At 39.3% G+C, this 20,113-nt stretch overlaps 1 protein-coding gene across 4 annotated transcripts in view; it reads left to right on the forward strand.

Moving 5' to 3' along the window:
- The window catches only part of LOC136875814 (uncharacterized), a 314,781-nt gene that overhangs the window by 270,058 nt on the left and 24,610 nt on the right, over positions 1 to 20,113 (forward strand). For 3 of the 4 annotated variants that reach the window (XM_067149427.2, XM_067149445.2, XM_067149436.2), the window contains exon 2: positions 6,242 to 10,675. The exons of the other annotated variant lie outside the window; for it this stretch is intronic. In XM_067149427.2, the coding sequence (XP_067005528.2) occupies positions 6,242 to 7,774 (1,533 nt within the window). In that variant the 3' untranslated portion in view covers positions 7,775 to 10,675. Of the gene's footprint in view, positions 1 to 6,241; positions 10,676 to 20,113 lie in introns of those variants that run through there. 4 annotated transcript variants of the gene reach the window in all.

The following is a 20,113-nucleotide window of genomic DNA, read 5'->3' on the forward strand; positions in this document are numbered from 1 at the left end:
TTAGCTAAGAGAGTTCCTTCTAACTTGAAGTGTCTGAGTTCATAACCTTGTACTAAATGAAAGCTATGTTCACAATTAGAGAATCTAATGTGTGTGTCGGAGCTTGAGTGAGCTTGGGGATGTGTGGCATACAACATCGGGGCTCGACATGGATGAAGGAACGGGAAAGTGGAGTAGTGACCTGAGGTGAAACCTCATACTATTAGAATTCCATCCACCTGGTCGAGACACATTTTTAAGAGGAGTAGCCTCCGTGTTCGACGTTCAGTGTATTCTGGAGCAGGATACTGGGGAGAATCCTGATGAGTGACAGACAGGGAGCTCCTTATATACTGCACACGACGTAACAGACACGCGCACTGAAGACTGCGCGTCGAGACTCGAATGATCCACGCTTGCGTGCGTGCGGCTGGCTGGCGCTGAGCGAAGAGAGCGGAGGACATACAACATATAGCATAGACTGTAGTTCCTTATTCTCCGACTTTACATACCGATTTTCATTAAATTCTCTTCAGTCATTTTCTCGTGATTCATATACATACATACATACAGACAGACAGACAAAGAGAAATTACGGAAAAGTAAAAAGGGCATTTCCTTGTTACTGTGGGCACGACTGATACAGAAATACCATTCTTTTTTAAAATGTGAGCAATGTACAGACAAAACTCTTATTTTATATATATAGATTGAAAAGGAGGGGTGACAATCTGTACCCTTGCCTCACTCCTTTCTGGACTTATGCCTCTTTTACAAATCCTTCGATTCTTATCAATGCAGACTGGTTTTTATATAGATTGTAGATCATTTTTCGTACTCGGTACGTGATACCGATCACCTTCAGAATCTCAAATAGCTTGGTCCAATCAACTTTATCAAATGCCTTTTCAAGATCTACGAACGCCACTGCATTGTCTTTTTTCCCTAGAAGTGGTTTTCCATCTGAGCTCTTAATATTCATACACCTAGTTTCCCTTTCTTCAAAGGTTTCCTTGATTTCCCTGTATGCAGCATCTACCTTTCCTAGGACCATATAATCTTCAACATCCTTGCACTTCTCCTTCAGCCATTCTACCTTAGATGCCCTGCACTTTCTATACACTTCATTCTTTAATAGCTTGTATTTCTTTCTGCCCCCTTCATTTTTCGTATTCTTGTATTCGTCCTTCATCAGTCAGATCTAGTATCTCCTGAGTTATCCATTGATCCTTAGTTGATCTTTCCTTCCTTCCGAACATTTCTTCAGCAGCCCTAGAGACCTCATTCTTCACGACTGTCCATTCTTCCTCTACTGTGTTTCCTCCAGCCTTTTAATTTAGTCTTTGTGCAACATGTTCCTTGAAACAGTCCCTCACACTCTTTTCTTTCAACTTGTCTAAATACCATCTCTCTACACTTCTTCCTTTCTTCAATTTCTTCAACTCCAGATGGAATTTCATGACCAAGTTGTAGTCAGAGTCCACGTCTGTCCCTTAGAAAGTTTTGCAATCCAACACCTGGTTTCTGAATCTCTGCCTAATCATAATGAAGTCTATTTGATACCTTCCAGTGTCTCTAGGTCTCGTCCACATATACAGGCGTCGTTTGTGGTGTTTGAACCAAGCATTAGTAAGGACTAAATTATGTTCGGCGAAGAATTAACCTGCCGACTTCCTCTTTCATTGCTTTGTCCCAATCCGAATTCTCCTACTGAATTACCTTCTCTTCCTTGGCCTACCGTTGCATACCAGTCTCCCATCACAATTAGATTCCCGTCTCCTTTTACATATGGTATTAAATCTTCTATCTCTTCATATATTCTTTCGATTTCTTCATCTGCTGAACTAGTAGCAATATAGACCTGCACTATTGTGGTGGACATTGATTTGGTGTCTATCTTTACAACAATAATCATTTCACTATGCTGGTCGTAGTAGCTTACCCACTGCCCTATTTTCTTATTCATTATTATTATTATTATTATTATTATTATTATTATTATTATTATTATTATTATTATTATTATTATTATTATTATTATTATTATTATTATACCAACTCTTGCATTTCCCCTATTTGATTTTGTGTTGATAATTCTGTAGTCGCCTGACAAGAAACCCTGCTCTTCCTGCCAACGTACTTCACTTATACCAACTACATCTAACTTTAGTCTACCCATCTCCCTTTTCATTTTCTCTAACCTACCACAACGATTCAAACTAACATTCTACGCTCCGACTCGCAGAATATCAGTATCCATCTTCCTGATTATTGTCTCCTCTCGTGTAGTCCCCACCCGGAAATCCGAATCGGGACCTATTTTACCTCCGGAATATTTTACCTGGAAGGAAACCATCATCAGTACATCATTCGTTCACACAGAACTGCATGTCCTCGGGAGTTAGTTACGGTTGTAGTTTCCCGTTGCTTTCAGCCGTGTAGCAGTATCAACAGCTAAGCCATGTTGAGTATTATTACAAGGCCGTATCAGTCAACCCTCCTGACTGCCGCCCTTGTAACCTCCAAAAGGTTGCTACCCCCCTTTCTATGAACCATTCGTTAGTTCAGTCTCTCGACAGATACCCATGTGATATGGTTGCGGATGCGGCTCAACTATATGCTTCATTATATGCATACTGTATATACAAACATACAATGGAGACTGCAGAATACATCCACGTTATCCCCTGCCCGTTCTAAAATGCGACTGATCTTGAAAGGGTGACTTGGCAGTCATGGGGCCCCTAGCTGAGTCTAACATTGAATCCACTTTCTTGTCACACTCTCCTTGTGATCATATTTCCTATCTGACCTCCCTTGGTCAACTCTTTGTTCATTTCGGACCCCGATCGTATTGTGTTTGCTAGGCCTGCTGAGTCTTACATTTTCATTCCCTCCATAACTTTTGCCGATATCTTCATTATTGGAAGGACTGAACATGTTCTTTTTTGCTCTTCTGATTAGTGTTAAAGATTAAGCTACTATTATGGCATATTGAAGGACTGCTGAGCATGACAAACACCCTAGAAGAGATGATACAGGAATTTGATGTAATAATCCTAGTGGAAACATTTTTAACGCATGCGTGGCAAACTAGTAGACATTATTCAACATTCGTCATGGCAGAAATACCTCCAGTAGGGAGGCCGAAAGGAGGCATTGCATGTCTGTTCACTGATCAATTCTCACCATTTAGTGTACAATACAGGTCTACGAACGTTTTAGTAGTTCGAACCAAGCCGTATGTATGTGTCTGTGTATATTTCCAGCCAGATGTCTCATCAACTGAGATTATTGAGGAAGTTAGTAAAGCTTTAACTGTGACTACTAGGGATGATGCCATTATCCTTGCCGGAGACCTAAATTGTCGCATCGATACAGAACATCAAAACTCAACAGAAATTTTGGACTTCTTAGAAGAGGAAGGTCTTCGGTTGGTGAATGCCTCTGACATGAACACCTACATGACTCATAATGGTGCTAGCACAATAGATCTGGTGTTTATAAACTCTAAGTTTGTGCCTATCAAGCAGGAGGTTATTCTCGAGGCGCAACGGAAACACGTACCAGTTGCAACTTCCTTACAGCTGGAGAATAGGCCTAGTACGCTTGATACAGTTAGAGACCGTACAAAAATAAGTAGAAAAAGTAATCCGTCTCTTATCTGTGGTGAAGATAATCAAACGATACTTAACCTATTACGAGAGGGTAATCTTAATGAGGCTGCATTATAACTAGAAGTGCTGCTCCAGAATGCTACTCTACCAACAATACCTGTGGTCATGAAATCTCAGCCCTGGTTCACCAAGGAATGCTATAAATGTCGTAGAGATGTGCTGGAACCATTACATACAGCCCGAAGAGAGAAAACAAAAGAATTCCTTGAAATATATGCCAGTAAAAGGAGAGCATACAAACTACTACTAAAAGAAGCCAGAAATCATTATAGAGAGGAAGAAGAAAAGAAACTTATAGAACGTGCCAGTCTAGATCCTTACCTGGCTCTGAAGCCTAGACAACCGAAGTTCTCCAGGAACTTACCAATGGAAGTTTGGGAAAAGCACTTGAGTGCAGTGCTTCAAGAGAGAGACACACGACCTACTAATTATTTCGTGCCAGTTTTTCAAATAATCCCTGAAATTGACAAATTTTCAATTAATAAGGTTGTATCAACTATTACAGCATTTAAAGATAACAAGGCATGTGGCCCAGATCACATTTTTAATGAACATCTTCAAGCTGCTCTCCCAAAATTGGGTGAATCAATCACTCACCTAATGAATGAATGTTTGCGGCAAGGTAGGATACCAGACAACTGGAGAAAATCTACTATTAAAATGTTATATAAAGGCAAAGGTGATACCGTAGATCCCAACTCATATAGAGGAATAGCGCTAGAATGTACTCTACTAAAGACTTTAACTTCATTAGTAGGTAAACGTCTCATTAAACTGGTGGAAAATAACCTACCGGAGTCGCAATTCGGATTTAGAAAAGGAAAATCAACGACTTTAGCTATCCGCTGTCTCCAGACTGACATAGAAGAAGCCTTAAAGAAACCAGGGGGTAAATTGCATGCCATCTTTATAGATTATTCGAAAGCTTTTGACACCATAAGCAGAACCATACTGTTAGAAAAATTGGAGAGTATCATTGGTAGTACGAACTACCTTATACCGCTGATTAGGAACTTACTGCTCAACAATTCAATAGAAGTAGACGCTGGCATTACCAAATCTATTATTGTGGAACAAACAACCGGGGTATTACAGGGAGGCCCGTTAAATCCATTATTATTCATCATTGCGACAGCAGACATAGTAGATTTGGTAAACCAGGAAAGCGTCAAACTATTAATGTACTCTGATAATATGGTCTTAACATCAACGTCAGAGAAGGAACTCCAGGAATCATTCAATCAAATAGTAGGCTGGATAAATAAAAATGAGCTCAAACTGAATGTAGAAAAAACAGTTTCCATGACGTTTAGAAGAGGGGGACCTCATGGAATCTTCTGTTATGAAGACCAAGAACTTAAGTCCGTAAAGCATTTTAAATACTTGGGTGTAATTTTTCAAACCCAAGGTAATGTTTTCACCCTCCATCTCATGGACCGTCTAAATGCATCTGTGAAAGCAATATCTGACATTAAGCATCTGAGAAACTTGTCTTTAGAAACGGCCATAAAACTCTTTCATCTAAAAATCAGCCCTATAGCAACATATGGCTTGGAAAACATTTTGGAACATTTGAGTATGAAACAGTTAGATAAAATCGAGAGGTTGAAGGCAATCTACTTGAAACGGGCTCTGTGCCTCTCCAAATATTCTCCTTCCCGGCTCGTGTATGAGCTATCCAGAGAGTGATTTTATGTGGAAGAGCTAAGGTTACAGTTGTTACTTCCAGCAACAACACCCTATATACATCTACTTCGAGACGTACGATCGAAGAAGGCTGACATCTGGGAAGATTTCTACTCTACGGATGCCATGCTAAATCGCGAGTGGGTTCAAGGTGGATATGAACTGCGACACATGCTGACAAGGTTCTCCGTTCATGGGTTCCATTATAAACTGTGTAATATAAAGCGTTATCATGAACCAGGTTTGAACTGTGTATGTTTAAGATGTGGTGCACACTGTACTAGGTACCATGTTTTCAAATGTAAACAGCGATCAGAATCACTGGTGAAATTTTGCAACGAAGATTAATGTTTTATACAGTAATTCTTTGCACACTGTGCGCGTTGAATAAATTATTATTATTAGTGTTAAAAGAGTATGGTTGCCCAGTTGTACATACTCTTAAAACAATAACTACCGATCTCGATAGCTGCAGTCGCTTTAGTGCGGCCAATATCCAGCGTTCGGGAGATAGTGGGTTCGAATCCCAATATCGACAGCCCTGAAGATGGTTTTCTGTGGTTTCCCATTTTCACACCAGGGCGTACCTTAATTAAGGTCACGCTTCCTTCCTTCCCGCTCCTAGCCCTTCACTCTCCTAACGTCGCCATCAGACCTATCTGTGTCGGTGAGCCTTAAAACACCTTGTAAAAAGAACGAATAACTTCCACTACCAACAATTATTTTGGTGATAAAACATTAACGTCATTATTTGTGATCGGATGATTCAAGTAAAGTTTAGGGGTCAGTATATTTTTGAGGAGAGGAATACACTTCAAATACCGTATGTTCTTAACTCATGTAATGAAACAGTAATGTTATGATTTATACTGATATGTGTTCTCCTTCTTATGTTCAAGGACATGGGCTTCGCAGCTCCTCCCAGAATCTTCAAGGTATTTTCACTCATCCTGGTGTGGTGCCTCTTCCTCGGCCTGGGGTTTCAACTTTTCTACCATCGCCCTGTCTTCATCCAGAACAACGTCATAGACACAAGCGTGAAGACACCTGTTGCAGACTTCCAGATTGGGACGGTCAACAGTGAACTCCTCGAAGAAACGATAAAGAATGAGTCAAACTTGCCTATCGCGTTTTGGGAGAAAGTTCATGTTAAAAAGAACATGTTTTATAAAAACTCATCTTGTTCTCCGCTTCCAAATATCTTAGAGCTTGAGTATAATAATATTCACTGGCAGACTGTAAATACAACGAATGGGACATTCTATTTGTTGAGTGCATATTATGATGATCGAGAGATGAATCCTCTCAAAGCCACTGTCAGAATTATCGGCATGATCAACCGAGTTGATCCTCAAGTCAGTACTACGTGTCAACTTTGGTTTGAGGACAGAAATGAACCCGTTTTTTCAAAAATTGAAGAGTATAAATACATTTGGCATCTGAAGTGGGGTGGCATAACTCAGGGCACAAACCAGCCCTACTTGATGACCTGCAAAGTACCTGCTGATATGAAAGGAAAGATTCCAGTCGCAGTGTCGGTTGTGGAAAATAAATGTGACAAAGCTCAAAATATCCTCAAAGTGAGGTACTCAACACCACCAGAGAAGAAAGATTTTGTCGTATGTGTGAAAGGTTTAGATTTTCTACATAAAGATCTGTCGGTGCGATTAGTCGAGTGGATTGAACTCTTAGGAATTCTTGGAGCTGATAAAGTGGTATTGTATGAGTTGCAGGCCCATCCAAATATATCTAGGATATTGCGGTATTACGAAAATACACATCAGGTTGAAGTAATTCCGCTAACTTTGCCAGGCAAACACCCTAATGCCCCATTCTTGCAGCACATGTATCTTACAAATAAACTCACAGAGAAGAGAAAACATGAGGTTATACCTTACAATGACTGCTTCTACAGAAACATGAATTCATATAGATTTGTAGTTCTGCTGGACATTGATGAAGTTATAATGCCGAAGAGCATGTCATCATGGAGGGAACTAATAGAACACGTCAACACAACGAAGAAAGCTTCATGTTACTACGCCAGGAATGTGTATTTCCTGGACGATTTACAGCATTCTCATGGATGGTTTCTTGATATTCCTCAGCATCTTCATATGTTACAGCATGTTTATCGTACGAAGAATTACACCAGGCCAGGGCACTTCGTCAAGTCTTTTCATAACACGGAAATAGTGAAAACACTCCACAATCACTTTCCTATGTCTTGTCTGACAAGCTGTTTTAATGTTGCCATCAATGAAAGTGATGCTCAGTTACAACATTACAGGGCAGACTGTGTCGGTGGTCTAAAAAAGGTCTGTCAGGACTATCGAAAGGATGTCGTTGTGGATACTTCGATATGGAAATTCAAAGAAGAACTTATCAAAAGGACGACAAATACGTTTCAAAAGCTTGGAATTATTCCCTGAAGTGAAGGATTTAACGACTTTTTATCAATGAGTGAATGTTTGAAAATTATCTAGTCACCGACAACGAGTTATGTTTATGTGTAGGATATAAACCGAGTGTTATTTAGTTACGTAAGTTATATTTCCTCCGGTAACGATGTGACAATTTACTTTACTTTCGTAAACTGGATCTTTCAGTATTGTTTCATCGGCTGTTAAAATCCCAGCTTGCTTGCCTATGACTACACAATTTATACTAACGATATACAGAAACTGTGTGACGTAGCAGTTGTCCAACAATACACTTTACGTAGAAGTAAGGAAGTATAACTATCCAGACCATAGGAGATATAGGAGATATTGAGGGAATGGTCAATCCATCTGCGGTCGGTGGCGTTTAGGAGTATGTGTCGATGGCTTTCAGCATGTCAAAGAACTCTTAAGGGACAAATCTTTAGACACTCTGGCATCTGCTGACAGACCGTAAACAGTTATGAAGGACGTAAAGTATTGCTCTATCGCTAATAGTTTGAAACACAACTATAGCTGAGAAAAAGTTTCACTATTCTTTTATGTTTATGATTGCTGTCAAGAATTAAATAAGATTTGTGTAAAGAAATGAGAGATTTTTAAAAAATCTGGTACACTTCAACATTACATTAGAAGCACCACGACCGAAGTATCGCACTCACACGTCTATAAATCTCTTTAAAATCTTATTTACAACTGTTTGTAACGATATAATTGTCTATACATAACATATTCATTTGCAAAATTGCATTATCAGATTGTCGGGTAAATCTGCACTCCCGCCCAACATTAAGAATATATTTTACTGGCTTATGGTAAACAGTATCGTTATCATTTCTCTTCCTGCAGTCTTTAGCCCCTGAATTTCTCTATCGGCTAATAATTTGAACCAGAATTACAGTATAACTGAAGAAAACTTTGTCTTCCTGTATTCTTTTGATTTCTGTCAAGAATGGCGTAATATTTGTGTAAATATCCATTGTAAATATCAGTAGACCAATATTTCGATAGTAATCAAATTCTAGATGCTCACTGTTACTTTATATATATGACCCCTTGGAACATTTTACCTCTGACTCTATCTTATTTCTTAGAAGGAAAATACATCCTTATGCATCTAGCCCTTGAGTGATACTACATGAAGATCCCGTTTATAAGTTTTAATTCTTTCCATTTATTCATTTCAAACAGAAGTTTCTTTTTTCTTCATGAAATCATATTATAAAATCGAACAAGAAAACAAAGCGAACAGCGCTTGAATTCGAAATAATGAAGGGGTTTACGGGCATTTAAAAAATCTGAAGCACTTCAATTTTACATTTAATCCATTTTCATTGGTTTATTACTGTACTGATTATTCATTGGCTGTTGTCACTACCCCATTTTATTCTGTTTATTATCCGAGAATTTCCGCAAGCACATTTTTGATTGTTGTAAGTTTTAGGATGTCTTAGCTTCCAATCTTATACATAATTTTCTGCAGTGAAGGAATATTCTATCAGATTCTTCAAAAATGAAATATGTGCTAGAATGCGAGAGAGAGCTAACGCACAAATTGTTAAAAAAATGAGTTATTAACATATTTGGATATTACTATTACATGTTTATTATCCCACAATATATGAATAATTATTATCCAATTTTACTCTCCCATTGTACAAAACAAAGATTTTGAAATATCTCTGAACAGCAATCTTGCAGCGCGAGAGGGAGCTAAACATTACCTCAGCTAGTGGTAGCCAGTAGCACACGCGCTTGGTGTTACTGTTGACATCATGTCTTACGGTGACAGATGGCTGCTTAGTGTATGTGTGACTTGAACCGCAGACACTATTATTATTATTTTTTTTACAATGGGCTTTTTCGTCGCACCTACACAGATAAGTCTTATGGCGACGATGGAAGAAGAAAGGCCTAGGAGTGGGAAGGAAGCAGCCGTGGCCTTAATTAAGGTACAGCCGCAGCATTTGCCTGGTGTGAAAATGGGAAACCACGGAAAAACCATCTCCAAGGCTGCGACAGTGGGGTTCGAACCCAGGATCTCCCGGATGCAAGCTCACAGCTACGTGGCCCTAACCGAACGGCCAACTCGCTCGGTCAGACACTATTAGTAAACCTTAAATGTAACAAGAAATGATTCATGTTGAAGTAAATATGAACCTCACTGCATTTTAAAACAAGTAATTGATTAAAAATCGACCGTTGTAAAAGTAACAGATTTTTGAAACTTCATTTTTCAGATTTGGCGATTTGGAGTGGACATTTTTCAGATAAATAATGGATATATATATTACTTGTATATTGCTTATGAACCAAAAACTGTGCCTGTTAATGTGCTCAATTTCGTGCATTAAAGACAAAAGGAAAACTCAAAATATCTCAGTTCTATGCCCGTTTAGGTTAGCTCCCTCTCGCACTCTAGTACTCAAATGGTCAGTATGTCATTTAATTTCAGATCCAGAATTATCCATCCTATTTAAAGAATATATTTTTTGTTTGAAATGAAAGAACATAGGTCCTAATTATGTTATGTTAACTGTCTGTATGTAGACAGCTTTCCTTTGTTCCTAAATGGTAATTATGATTTGTTAGTGTAAATGTCATGGGCTGAATGTGCCTGGTGTACAAATATGTTAGTGTTGAATACAGAGCAAGCAGCTCGCACTCGAAGGATGATGTATTATATAGGAAATATCAGAACCTGATAAGAGTGTTCAATGTTCTGTTTAAGTACAAGACTGAGGAAGGTACTGTCACATGTTGTATATTTTCGTTCAATGTAAAGATCTGCTGTTATTTGTGCTGTTTGTGTGTGTACAGACAAGATATTGTATATTTATTTAATGTTGACTTGTACTTATTTAACCAACCTCTGTGCATTATTATACCCAGTACTATTTTATACATGGTGAGACTCTCCTGTATGGCAAAACGCAGCGATGCGACTGGAGCGGTAATAAGGAGGATAACAAGCTAAGAAGTATGGTCCAATACACTACTACACTTTGTTAATTACAGTTTATCAAAGCTGGAAGAGGACGCACCATATTGCGTTGCCACTAGCAAGCGCATCAGATCTGCCCAACATTGACTACTGCTCGATCGTAACGTGCATGTACTGTCAGTTGCTGGCTTCTGTGGTTGTGCTAGAGGTGTCATACCAACTCCCGAGGTGGGAGAGGTGTAGCCTGCGTCAGAATTCGTGTTGGAGTGTGGTCAGGCGTACGGTTTGTTGCTTGTGAACAATCGGGGAATGTGTTCCGTTCGAGCAATATCACGCTGTCACTTGTCACCATAACGTGCGGTGTGCTCGTCACTAGTTGTTTACGCTTACACCTGGCCAAAGATCCCACCAGCTAACAGTAACGCAGTTGTTTCTCACCTGACCCAGCGTAGACCTTGTTACTTACGAGGCACACTCATCACAGCCGGCCTGCAGATTGCGGTACTAAAACACACACTTCCGCTTACAGTGTGTATATTATGAGTGTTACTTAGGACTGACAGTTGCTCTAAGGTCACCAGATGCAAAGTTGGGTGCAAAATTGCTGTCTTAGCAACATACAGTAGTAGCTTGACGAACATAAGACCAAGTGTGAGGTGGACTCAGCCATTATACCATGATAGTTTCTGGTCCCGCCACTGCAAGCGCTAGAAGCGATTATATTCAACACGTACTCCGGTAGTTCCAGCAAGCCGGGCGTAGAAAAGTGCGAGAGATATTTTAGTGAATAAGTTTCTTTGCTTTCAATTCCTAGACTCAGTCCATTGTGTGTTGTGTACTTCAAGCATCTATTTCAATTTGTCTACGTCCCTATAAATCAAGCTTTAAATGTTGGAAGAAATTGCGAACCTAAACGGGAGCCAATCTTAACCTCGTATATTAATCAGATGCGTATGTTAGCCCGGAGTGTGGAAATGTATAACAAAACAGCGAAACAATCGGTGGGAACTCCCATTAAGCAAAAATTGTGGTTCAAGGTGCAGTAAATACCCAAGACTGGGAAAGCGCTGTGCCAGAACTCGATTCAGTTGAGAAGAATTTAGTGTACCATTTGGCTGGGTACGTTGTTAATCACTCTTCTAAACGTATTAAGTGTTCGCCCAGTAATAATAACAATTTCGTGTGGCTATTTCTAGCCGAGTGCAGCCCTTGTAAGGCAGACCCTCCGATGAGGGTGGGCGGCATCTGCCATTTGTAGGTAACTGCGTGTTATTGTGGTGGAGGATAGTGTTATGTGTGGTGTGTGAGTTGCAGGGATGTTGGGGACAGCACAAACACCCAGCCCCCGGGCTACTGGAATTAACCAATTAAGGTTAAAATCCCCCGACCCGGCCGGGAATCGAACCCGGGACCCTCTGAACCGAAGGCCAATACGCTGACCATTCAGATAACGAGTGTTCGCCCAGTGCCCATTCTCTACAAGAAAATAATCAAAGTAAATTTTCATTTCTTACCGAAATAAAAGACTATGATTCAAGGAACAAGCTCGTCCGTTGAAAAGTGTATGTGACATTCTTTTCCAGGTCGAGAAAGTAATTAATGGAAAACTGAACTCAAAATATATGTGGGGTGAGATATTTTTTGATTGTATCGATTCCATAGAAAACATTTCAGTTGATCCTGCAGGAGCTGGCTGTTGTCTTCAACATGTTATGGATATAATCCCCAGACATGTTTATCACTATCTGAAGTGCCGGTTTTCCTTCAGAACGAAGGAAATCCGGCGAGATTTACAATTTCGAACATCCGCTAAATCTTCACGCAAGCTTTCGAAATCCCAGTAATCGACAAATTGAGTTCGTAAGTAGAATAGTATTATCTTTAAATAGTTCATGGGAGTTTGTTTTAATATGCTGGAAGTTATGTGCTATTTATCTGTACATGTACACTCCAGTAACCTGTGCTTTCCTCTCAACATGTGATGAAGGCCTTAGATCTTATTTCCATGTATGATTTTTCCATTTACCCTGCCGTGGTATTTTAATTTTAATCTCTCATTGTTTTTCAAAAGGCAACTTACCAGTTACGGAGTAATTCGTTTCCTCTGGTATCACTCCTTAAGACTAGCTGATCGGTACTGTGGAGCTTGCCCACTCTAGCGCTGCATGGCGAGGCGCGCTTGAACTCGAAGAGTCCTTACACTTGTTCTTATATTCGGCATGGTAGTAGTAGTAGTACAAAAACAGTAGTTGCTTTTTGCCATAGAGGAGAAACTCGCCCTGTATGTCCAAGGTTTTCTCCTTGTGAAGTTATTGACCACAACTTCATGTATTCCTTTAGATTGTTTGTTAGTAGATAAGGGTTTTAAAAGTTGAACACGTTTATGTATATTTAAGAGACGATGCATTTTCTCACCTGCTGTTTGAGAGATTAGAAGTACAAGATATCCAACCTTAATAAATCAATAAATGAATAGCATTTTAAGTTTAAAGAGGTGACTTTCAAACGAATTTATTTTGTGTTAAGAATCTTGTTCAATTTTCAACAATAAAGATATTGAAAGTACAGTATACTGATTTTTTTATTATGTGGTAGAAGTAGAAAGGAATGTTTTCAATTCTATGTAATGATACTCTTCTTCTTCTTCCACTTTTCTCACATCCTAATGGGGTCATACGTACGAACTGTGTCGCACTTGTGGACTGTTTTACGACCGGTGCTCTTCCTGATGCCAACTCTATGTGGAGGAATGTGTTTCTGTGGTGGTTGACAGTGCGGTGTGTTGTCTGCGTATGGAGAGGAGTGTGCTGGGTCTAACACAAACATCCGGTCCCCTAGTGAGGAGAATCAATAAAACGCGATTAAAATCCCCGACCCAGCCAAGAATCACACCTAGAACCCTCTAATCAATCAGTCAAAGAGCGGACAATTTTTATAATAGGAGCAAGTAGATTAATTGCTAGAGTGGGGTATACCTTTCGCAAACGTACATTTAAATTCATACTACCATAGCTCAGTAACTACATGTGTTAATTAAACAAAATTTAGCATGTTAAACGTACACTCACATTCCTTACCGTTGGGCACTATAAATATTACAATTCATTGAATATTTTTGTTGAATTTATTCAAAGACTTTTATCATCAACATATGCTAGAATATTTCTAAGACATGCATTCAGAATTTTTTGTTTAATCCGTACCGTTCTTATTAATTGTTCTAATTTTGGCACTAGGAATCGTTACTAAGAGTTAAATTAAGTCAAAGAATGTTGTTTATATAAATTAAATCGAATTCCATGCAAAAACTTCATGCAAATATCTCCAATAGTTTTTAATTATGGTGACAACCATGTGTAAGAGTAAAAGTTGCGTAAATGAGCAACAAACAATACTGGCTGCCTGAGGGACCGGTTGCCGGATATTTGCGGTCACTCCAGCAGAGAGTGGGCCTCGTTAGCTTAATCTCGGGGTATCCCCGCTAACCTGCCTGGACTCCTGCTCGCTCGCTTCGGGTACAACATTCTTTTCTCGCGCGCATTATTTAGAGACACAAAAACCATTCTATATAGAAACTTCCTGGTGTAGGTAATTACCTGCCGTGTGATGTAATGGAGATGCAAGTTACTAGTAAGGCAAATCGTTGTGCAAATTACAATGGTTATGATAAACCGTATCAGCACGCGGTCCAAATTTATAAAATTTATTAACGCTGGGTATAACTTGTAAGAAATCACCGGGTTGTGAAATCAGACGCGTACGTGAGACATGCTTGTGGATGTGGTGACCTAGAAGCGGATGGAAACGCTGCGACTGTAAGATTTCAAACCCGTGGGGGCAACACGTGTCAAGAAAATAAGAGAGAGAAACATATTGCTATCGAGAAAGATAGAGGGATATGGAATCGTTGCTAGGGAAGCAATGCTACCAAAACGACATTACTTAAATCCATGAGTTGCAGGACTAGCATCTTACGAGTATTAGGTTGTAGGCCTATTATATCCGAGAAGCAACTTTAAGTTGAAATGTAAATACCAAAATTAATAGTTAAATTTACGCAATCTAGTATGTCATTAGTTCATCTTACATGTGCTTGTATAAATTTGTAACATTTGAATCATCCGTTGTGTAATCGCAGAGCCACTGGGTGCAAGATTTTCCTTGTAATGCGGGGAAATCCAAACTCATAGCTTCTGCTTCCGAATCTATAAATGAGAGGTGGAACCGTGGCGTTCTGTTCAGTCTTGCTTCTGCGGTACTATCAGGTCCACGCCAGTTATAAGTTCGTGCCGGGTAGTGTGATAAAAATCCAGAAATTATCAGTAAACTAGATATATGCATAGTAGTATCTGTTCATAACATTCAAATGTGAAAACTGTCTGATACTTAATAGTCGGCAACGGATGCAGGACAATAGATTTAACAGTAAATCTTAGAATGTGTATTGGGCCGATGACCTTAGATGTTGGCCCCCTTTAAACAACAAGCATCATCATCATCATCATCATCAAGAATGTGTACTGAAGGTCCGGAACAGTGACACAGTTATATTTCTTGTGGAGTGTTATTTCGAACTGAGTGCGATATATAATTGCTTGCAGAAGGACACAATCGAAACAATCCTATAAATAGGAGCATTTTTGGGCGGACTAATCCCATAATTGCGGATAAAATCAATAGTATCCATTTCATAGGTTTCGGTGCAAATGACGGAGAACTGTTCGTGAATACCCAGTGCCAGAACAAGGAAGATAGAAGAGGACAACCAGACGGAAACGCTGTTATCCAATGGAATAAGTCGACCGACTTCTCTTGTTCCGGAGAACAAGATTATTATGAGCTAATTCAACCATGTGGCGACCTGGCGGAGGTCTCAGAAGAAACATGATGCGGTCAAAGTTGAGTTGTATATGTTTTCATGGGGTATAGTGTGGAATCAGATCAGGGCCTTGTAAATTAAAGGTAAACATTGTTAATTTATGAGCCCACGAGGCAAGTTATATCTGAATTAAATGAATTAATTGAATTAAACGTAAATGCATTTGGGCTCTTAGTAGTATTTTTCAGTGTTAATTTCTTAGTTAGCTAGTTATGGGATATCTGGGAAATTATAGGTATTAGTATTATTAAGTATTAAACATTTCTTTATTGCCCACCCTAGTTTACACCTTCGGTTTACAGGCAATAAAGACAACAAAGGCAAACATACAAACATATAATATCTATTATAACTCTCCTAAAACTACCTAACTACCTCACTAAATCTACTACGATGCTCCTAACAAGGGCGGATGTCCTGTTCACATGTTAGGGCACCCACTAGGCTACATAAACAAACAAAATCTATTCTATCTTTCAACAAAACAAAGCAAGAGAGAAAAAAGACAAAAACTAAAAAAACACAAAAACACACTTAATTTCTAACTACCTCACTAAATCTACTACGATGCTCCTAACAAGGGCGGATGTCCTGTCCACATGTTAGGGCATCTACTAGGCTACATAAACAAACAAAATCTATTCTATCTTTCAACAAAACAAAGCCGAGAGAAAAAAGACAAAAACTAAAAAAACACACAAAAACACAAACTAATTTTAAGATGCTGCTGAGGCGGATCTCCAGACCATCAACTGCACCTCGCTTCACTAAAACTTAAATTCCTACTCCTTACAACTACCTAACAAAGAGAAAAGAGACACCTGGCTGATCGCGGTATCCTTGGTGATGAGGGAACGCCTTCCTGCCATCATACCGCTCTCAGCCACACCCGTGGGTCAGATATCATCCCCACCTAAACCTCTATGGCAATGTGTTTCCTTCCCCTTTGTGTGACGAATCACCGACGTGGAAGCCGAACCGTCCAGCGATTCGTCACGTTCTTATCTATTGTCCCGCCTACTAATCTAATCTGTGTCATCTTGTTACACATTGCCTCTCCCTTCTTGAACCTCCATTTCCTTTATGTACGGACATGTTTGTTTATCACACTTTAGGATGGGTCGGTCTCACCCCATCCTTCCCCTTATAATACCCACTCCCTCTCTTATTCACATCTTTCCGTCTCTCTTCTTCACTTACACCTATTCATCTACCTTATAATAACTTAACCACTATATTGACAACATTATGTCTTGGAGTTTGTTTTCTATACACCATTGAGCAACACTGGACTGTCAACACTTTTAGAGTTTCCTTAATCCCCACCGTTCTTTCATCCTATTTATATCTCTTAGATTTTTTATTTTTTACCACTAATTGATTACACATTTCTTTAATTTACCAATTTCGATGTACCTGTTTATCCTATTTATTTTTTTATTCACTATGATGATCTAATGATAATCTATTTCACTTTTTTCACCGAACTTGTCCACAAATCAACAATTTCTCTTACACACCATAGTTCTTTCCTCATATTTACATCACTTAGTCTAATAAAACCATTCTCTATTACACATTTCTATACATATCCATTATAGTTAGCACACTTCTTTCTTATTTTCAACTCTTTGTCCTAAAATTATTTATCATAATATATTTTTTTGCATCGCTTAGCCTAAATATCATACATTCTTCATATTTCCAACACTATACTACAATCTTCTCCTTTTGGCAATCATTATCTGGAACATAACACCTTTCTATTGTTCACTTATTTTTTTTTACAAACCTGGCTCTAACCAAATTTAAATATTTTGATATGTTTGTTTCTCTTTCCCATCCCTACATAGCCATGTCGTCATCTTATGACCCATTTCTACTTTTTCAATCTCTTTCTTATTCAACACTTTCCTTTTCATCTCTTCTAATTCGCTACATTTAGAAAAAATATGCATATCCGACCATCCCTCTCCACAGAAGATACATTTATCCTTGTTTTCTCGACCTATCCACCCTAAATTTTTTGGAATTCCCAAAAACCACCAGTATAACCCTCTTATTCTCCTCCTACCGTCAAATTCGGTTCTTGGATTCGTAGTTTCTACTAATTTGTTTCAAACTGATAATGAGCCTCTTTCCCTACATTCCATAATTAAAGTCTGTCTTTCTATATCAGCCACTCTCTTTGCTACTTTTTTCAATACCCAATCTTTCCTCTCCCCATCTTTCCCACCATTCTTCTAATGCTATCCTTCGTAATTTGTTTTTGCACTTATTCACCCAGTACTCTTCGTTCTCCATACTTTTCTGGAACCTATACACCTCTTGTAATAAATCTCCTCTTTTTCCTTCTTCCAGTCTCATCCAATACTTCATTACCCTCTTTGCTATAGTGATATATATCGATTCTTTACATACTAATCTAGTCCCTACATTAGCTGTACAGTTTGGAACCCCCATCATAATCTTACTAAATTTAGTCACCACCCGGTTTAATTCATTTCTATTCTCCTCCAATCCCCACACTTCTACTCCATATAACATTTTTCCTTTAACCATTGATTGAAACACCATTCTTTGAATTTTGTATTTAATATCCGGGAATTTATTTTCTAATACCCCCACTATAGCCAATGCTCCTCTCCCTTTTAATTTAGCTGTTTTGATCTGTTCCTTCCATGTTCCGTTGCTACTAATTTTCACTCCTAAATACTCAATTTTTTCTGGTCTGATTTCTTGTTCTACTATCCAAAATTTTTTTTCTTTCTTGTCTTTCCTTTTCCTGCATACCATTATTTGTGTCTTCTGTACATTTATTCTAAGTGCCCATCTTTTTGTATATTGCACCACCTCTTCTAGCCCTTTTCTCAACCCCCGAGCTGTTAGTGCCAAAATCAATAAATCATCCGCAAATAACAGTCCCGGTAAGGGAAATTATAGGTATTTATGTTAATGTCGTTTTATTAGTGTAATTGTCCTTGGTGTCACTGATGACATGTAAAGATAGCATTGAATGAGAGAACTGTGTCGAACTGGGAATTATGGTAATTATGGTAGATGGTTAGAACCAGCACAGTGGTAGTTATTTGCATATATGATTTACGCATGAATTTCAGTGGGTGGAAGAAGATGTAACCTTCGATGCTAAATGCTTCCATCCATTCTGACATGACACTTTTCAGACGCATCAAGAGAGTAAGTGCTGCCTTTCTTCCAACAGGCATCCGTGAGGCGGGGATTGCGTGTAGCATTTCGCCTAGAGCTGTTCAGAGATGGATAGAGCAGTGGCGGATGCTAGGGGCACGTCCTCCGGGCACTTGTTTAAAGTGGGTCTCTACCAGGGAAGAAGACACAGGTTAGTTTAAACTTCACAGGAGAATCAGTTCATAAACTCGACGGAGCTCATGTAGGCAAACAATTTTCCTGATGTCCATACATGGTCCGTAAACCAGGGCCTCTCAGGGTGCATGCACTGGTGCATTGTGCGGTGCAAGATGCAAAAGACGACTTTGATAGATTGATCAGGGTGCATACCCCCACTCCTGGATTTTAAGCAATAGCGCAGTCTCTATCTTTCCCACAACTGTCTCGCTCGCTCCGCCTGTCTCCCCCTTCCTCACTTGCTCTGCAGGGCTCACTAACCGAGCAGAGTCGAGCCAAGCTTAGCCGAGCTTAACCGAGTCATCCGGAGACAAAATGCTGGTCCGAACAGAGCCGAGTCGGGCCAATGCATGGTGCACAGAACCTATGCGCCTCGGTTTGCACGCGTGAGATTTTGGGGGTTTGAGAGGCTCTCCCGTAAAAGATTACGAGAACCTGGAGTCCATTGCAGAAAAGCTGCAGCCAAAGAGGCTCCCTCCGGTGAACAGATGATCAATGGCTGTGTGTTTGCCGATATGATGTTAAATCGTAATTGAGATAATGTTATCTTATCTGACGAAACTTCTTTCAGTTCGGCGATGGTTGGACCAGTTAACGTTTAGAGGCCAGCGTGAACGTAGTTCGGCTAAACTTGATGTGTTTATTGCTTTGTATCATCATTGTGTATTCATTCGGGAACAAAAAAATCGTTTACGCTGGGATTCAAACTGTAGCTGTTTAAGGTAGGCACGGATTCTGACCCACTACCCTACGTGAGAGCGTGCCATGTGCTTACAATTTCATAGTGCGGTATGCAAGTGCATGTCACGAGGAGGACAGAGAAGGGGAGGAGCGCTTCCCAAAGGAGTTTAGTGATTGCAATATGCGTTAACCAAACAATTATTAGTTCGTGTGTTTCCTATACCTGCTCAAACTAACTGTAAATAGTGCATAACGAGCACAATAACGAACAATACAATACAATTAATCGTGTCATAAGACGGCGGTTATTGCTAATGGGATTTTAGTGGACACTGCTCAACTGATATTCAATAAATAATTCTGAGTTGAACAAAACTAAGTATTAAATACTACCGATAAAAAAGAAGCGAACAAACAAACTAACGAACAAACAATTTTATTT

The sequence above is a fragment of the Anabrus simplex genome, chromosome 1 (assembly GCF_040414725.1).
Source record: "Anabrus simplex isolate iqAnaSimp1 chromosome 1, ASM4041472v1, whole genome shotgun sequence".
Taxonomy (NCBI): domain Eukaryota; kingdom Metazoa; phylum Arthropoda; class Insecta; order Orthoptera; family Tettigoniidae; genus Anabrus; species Anabrus simplex.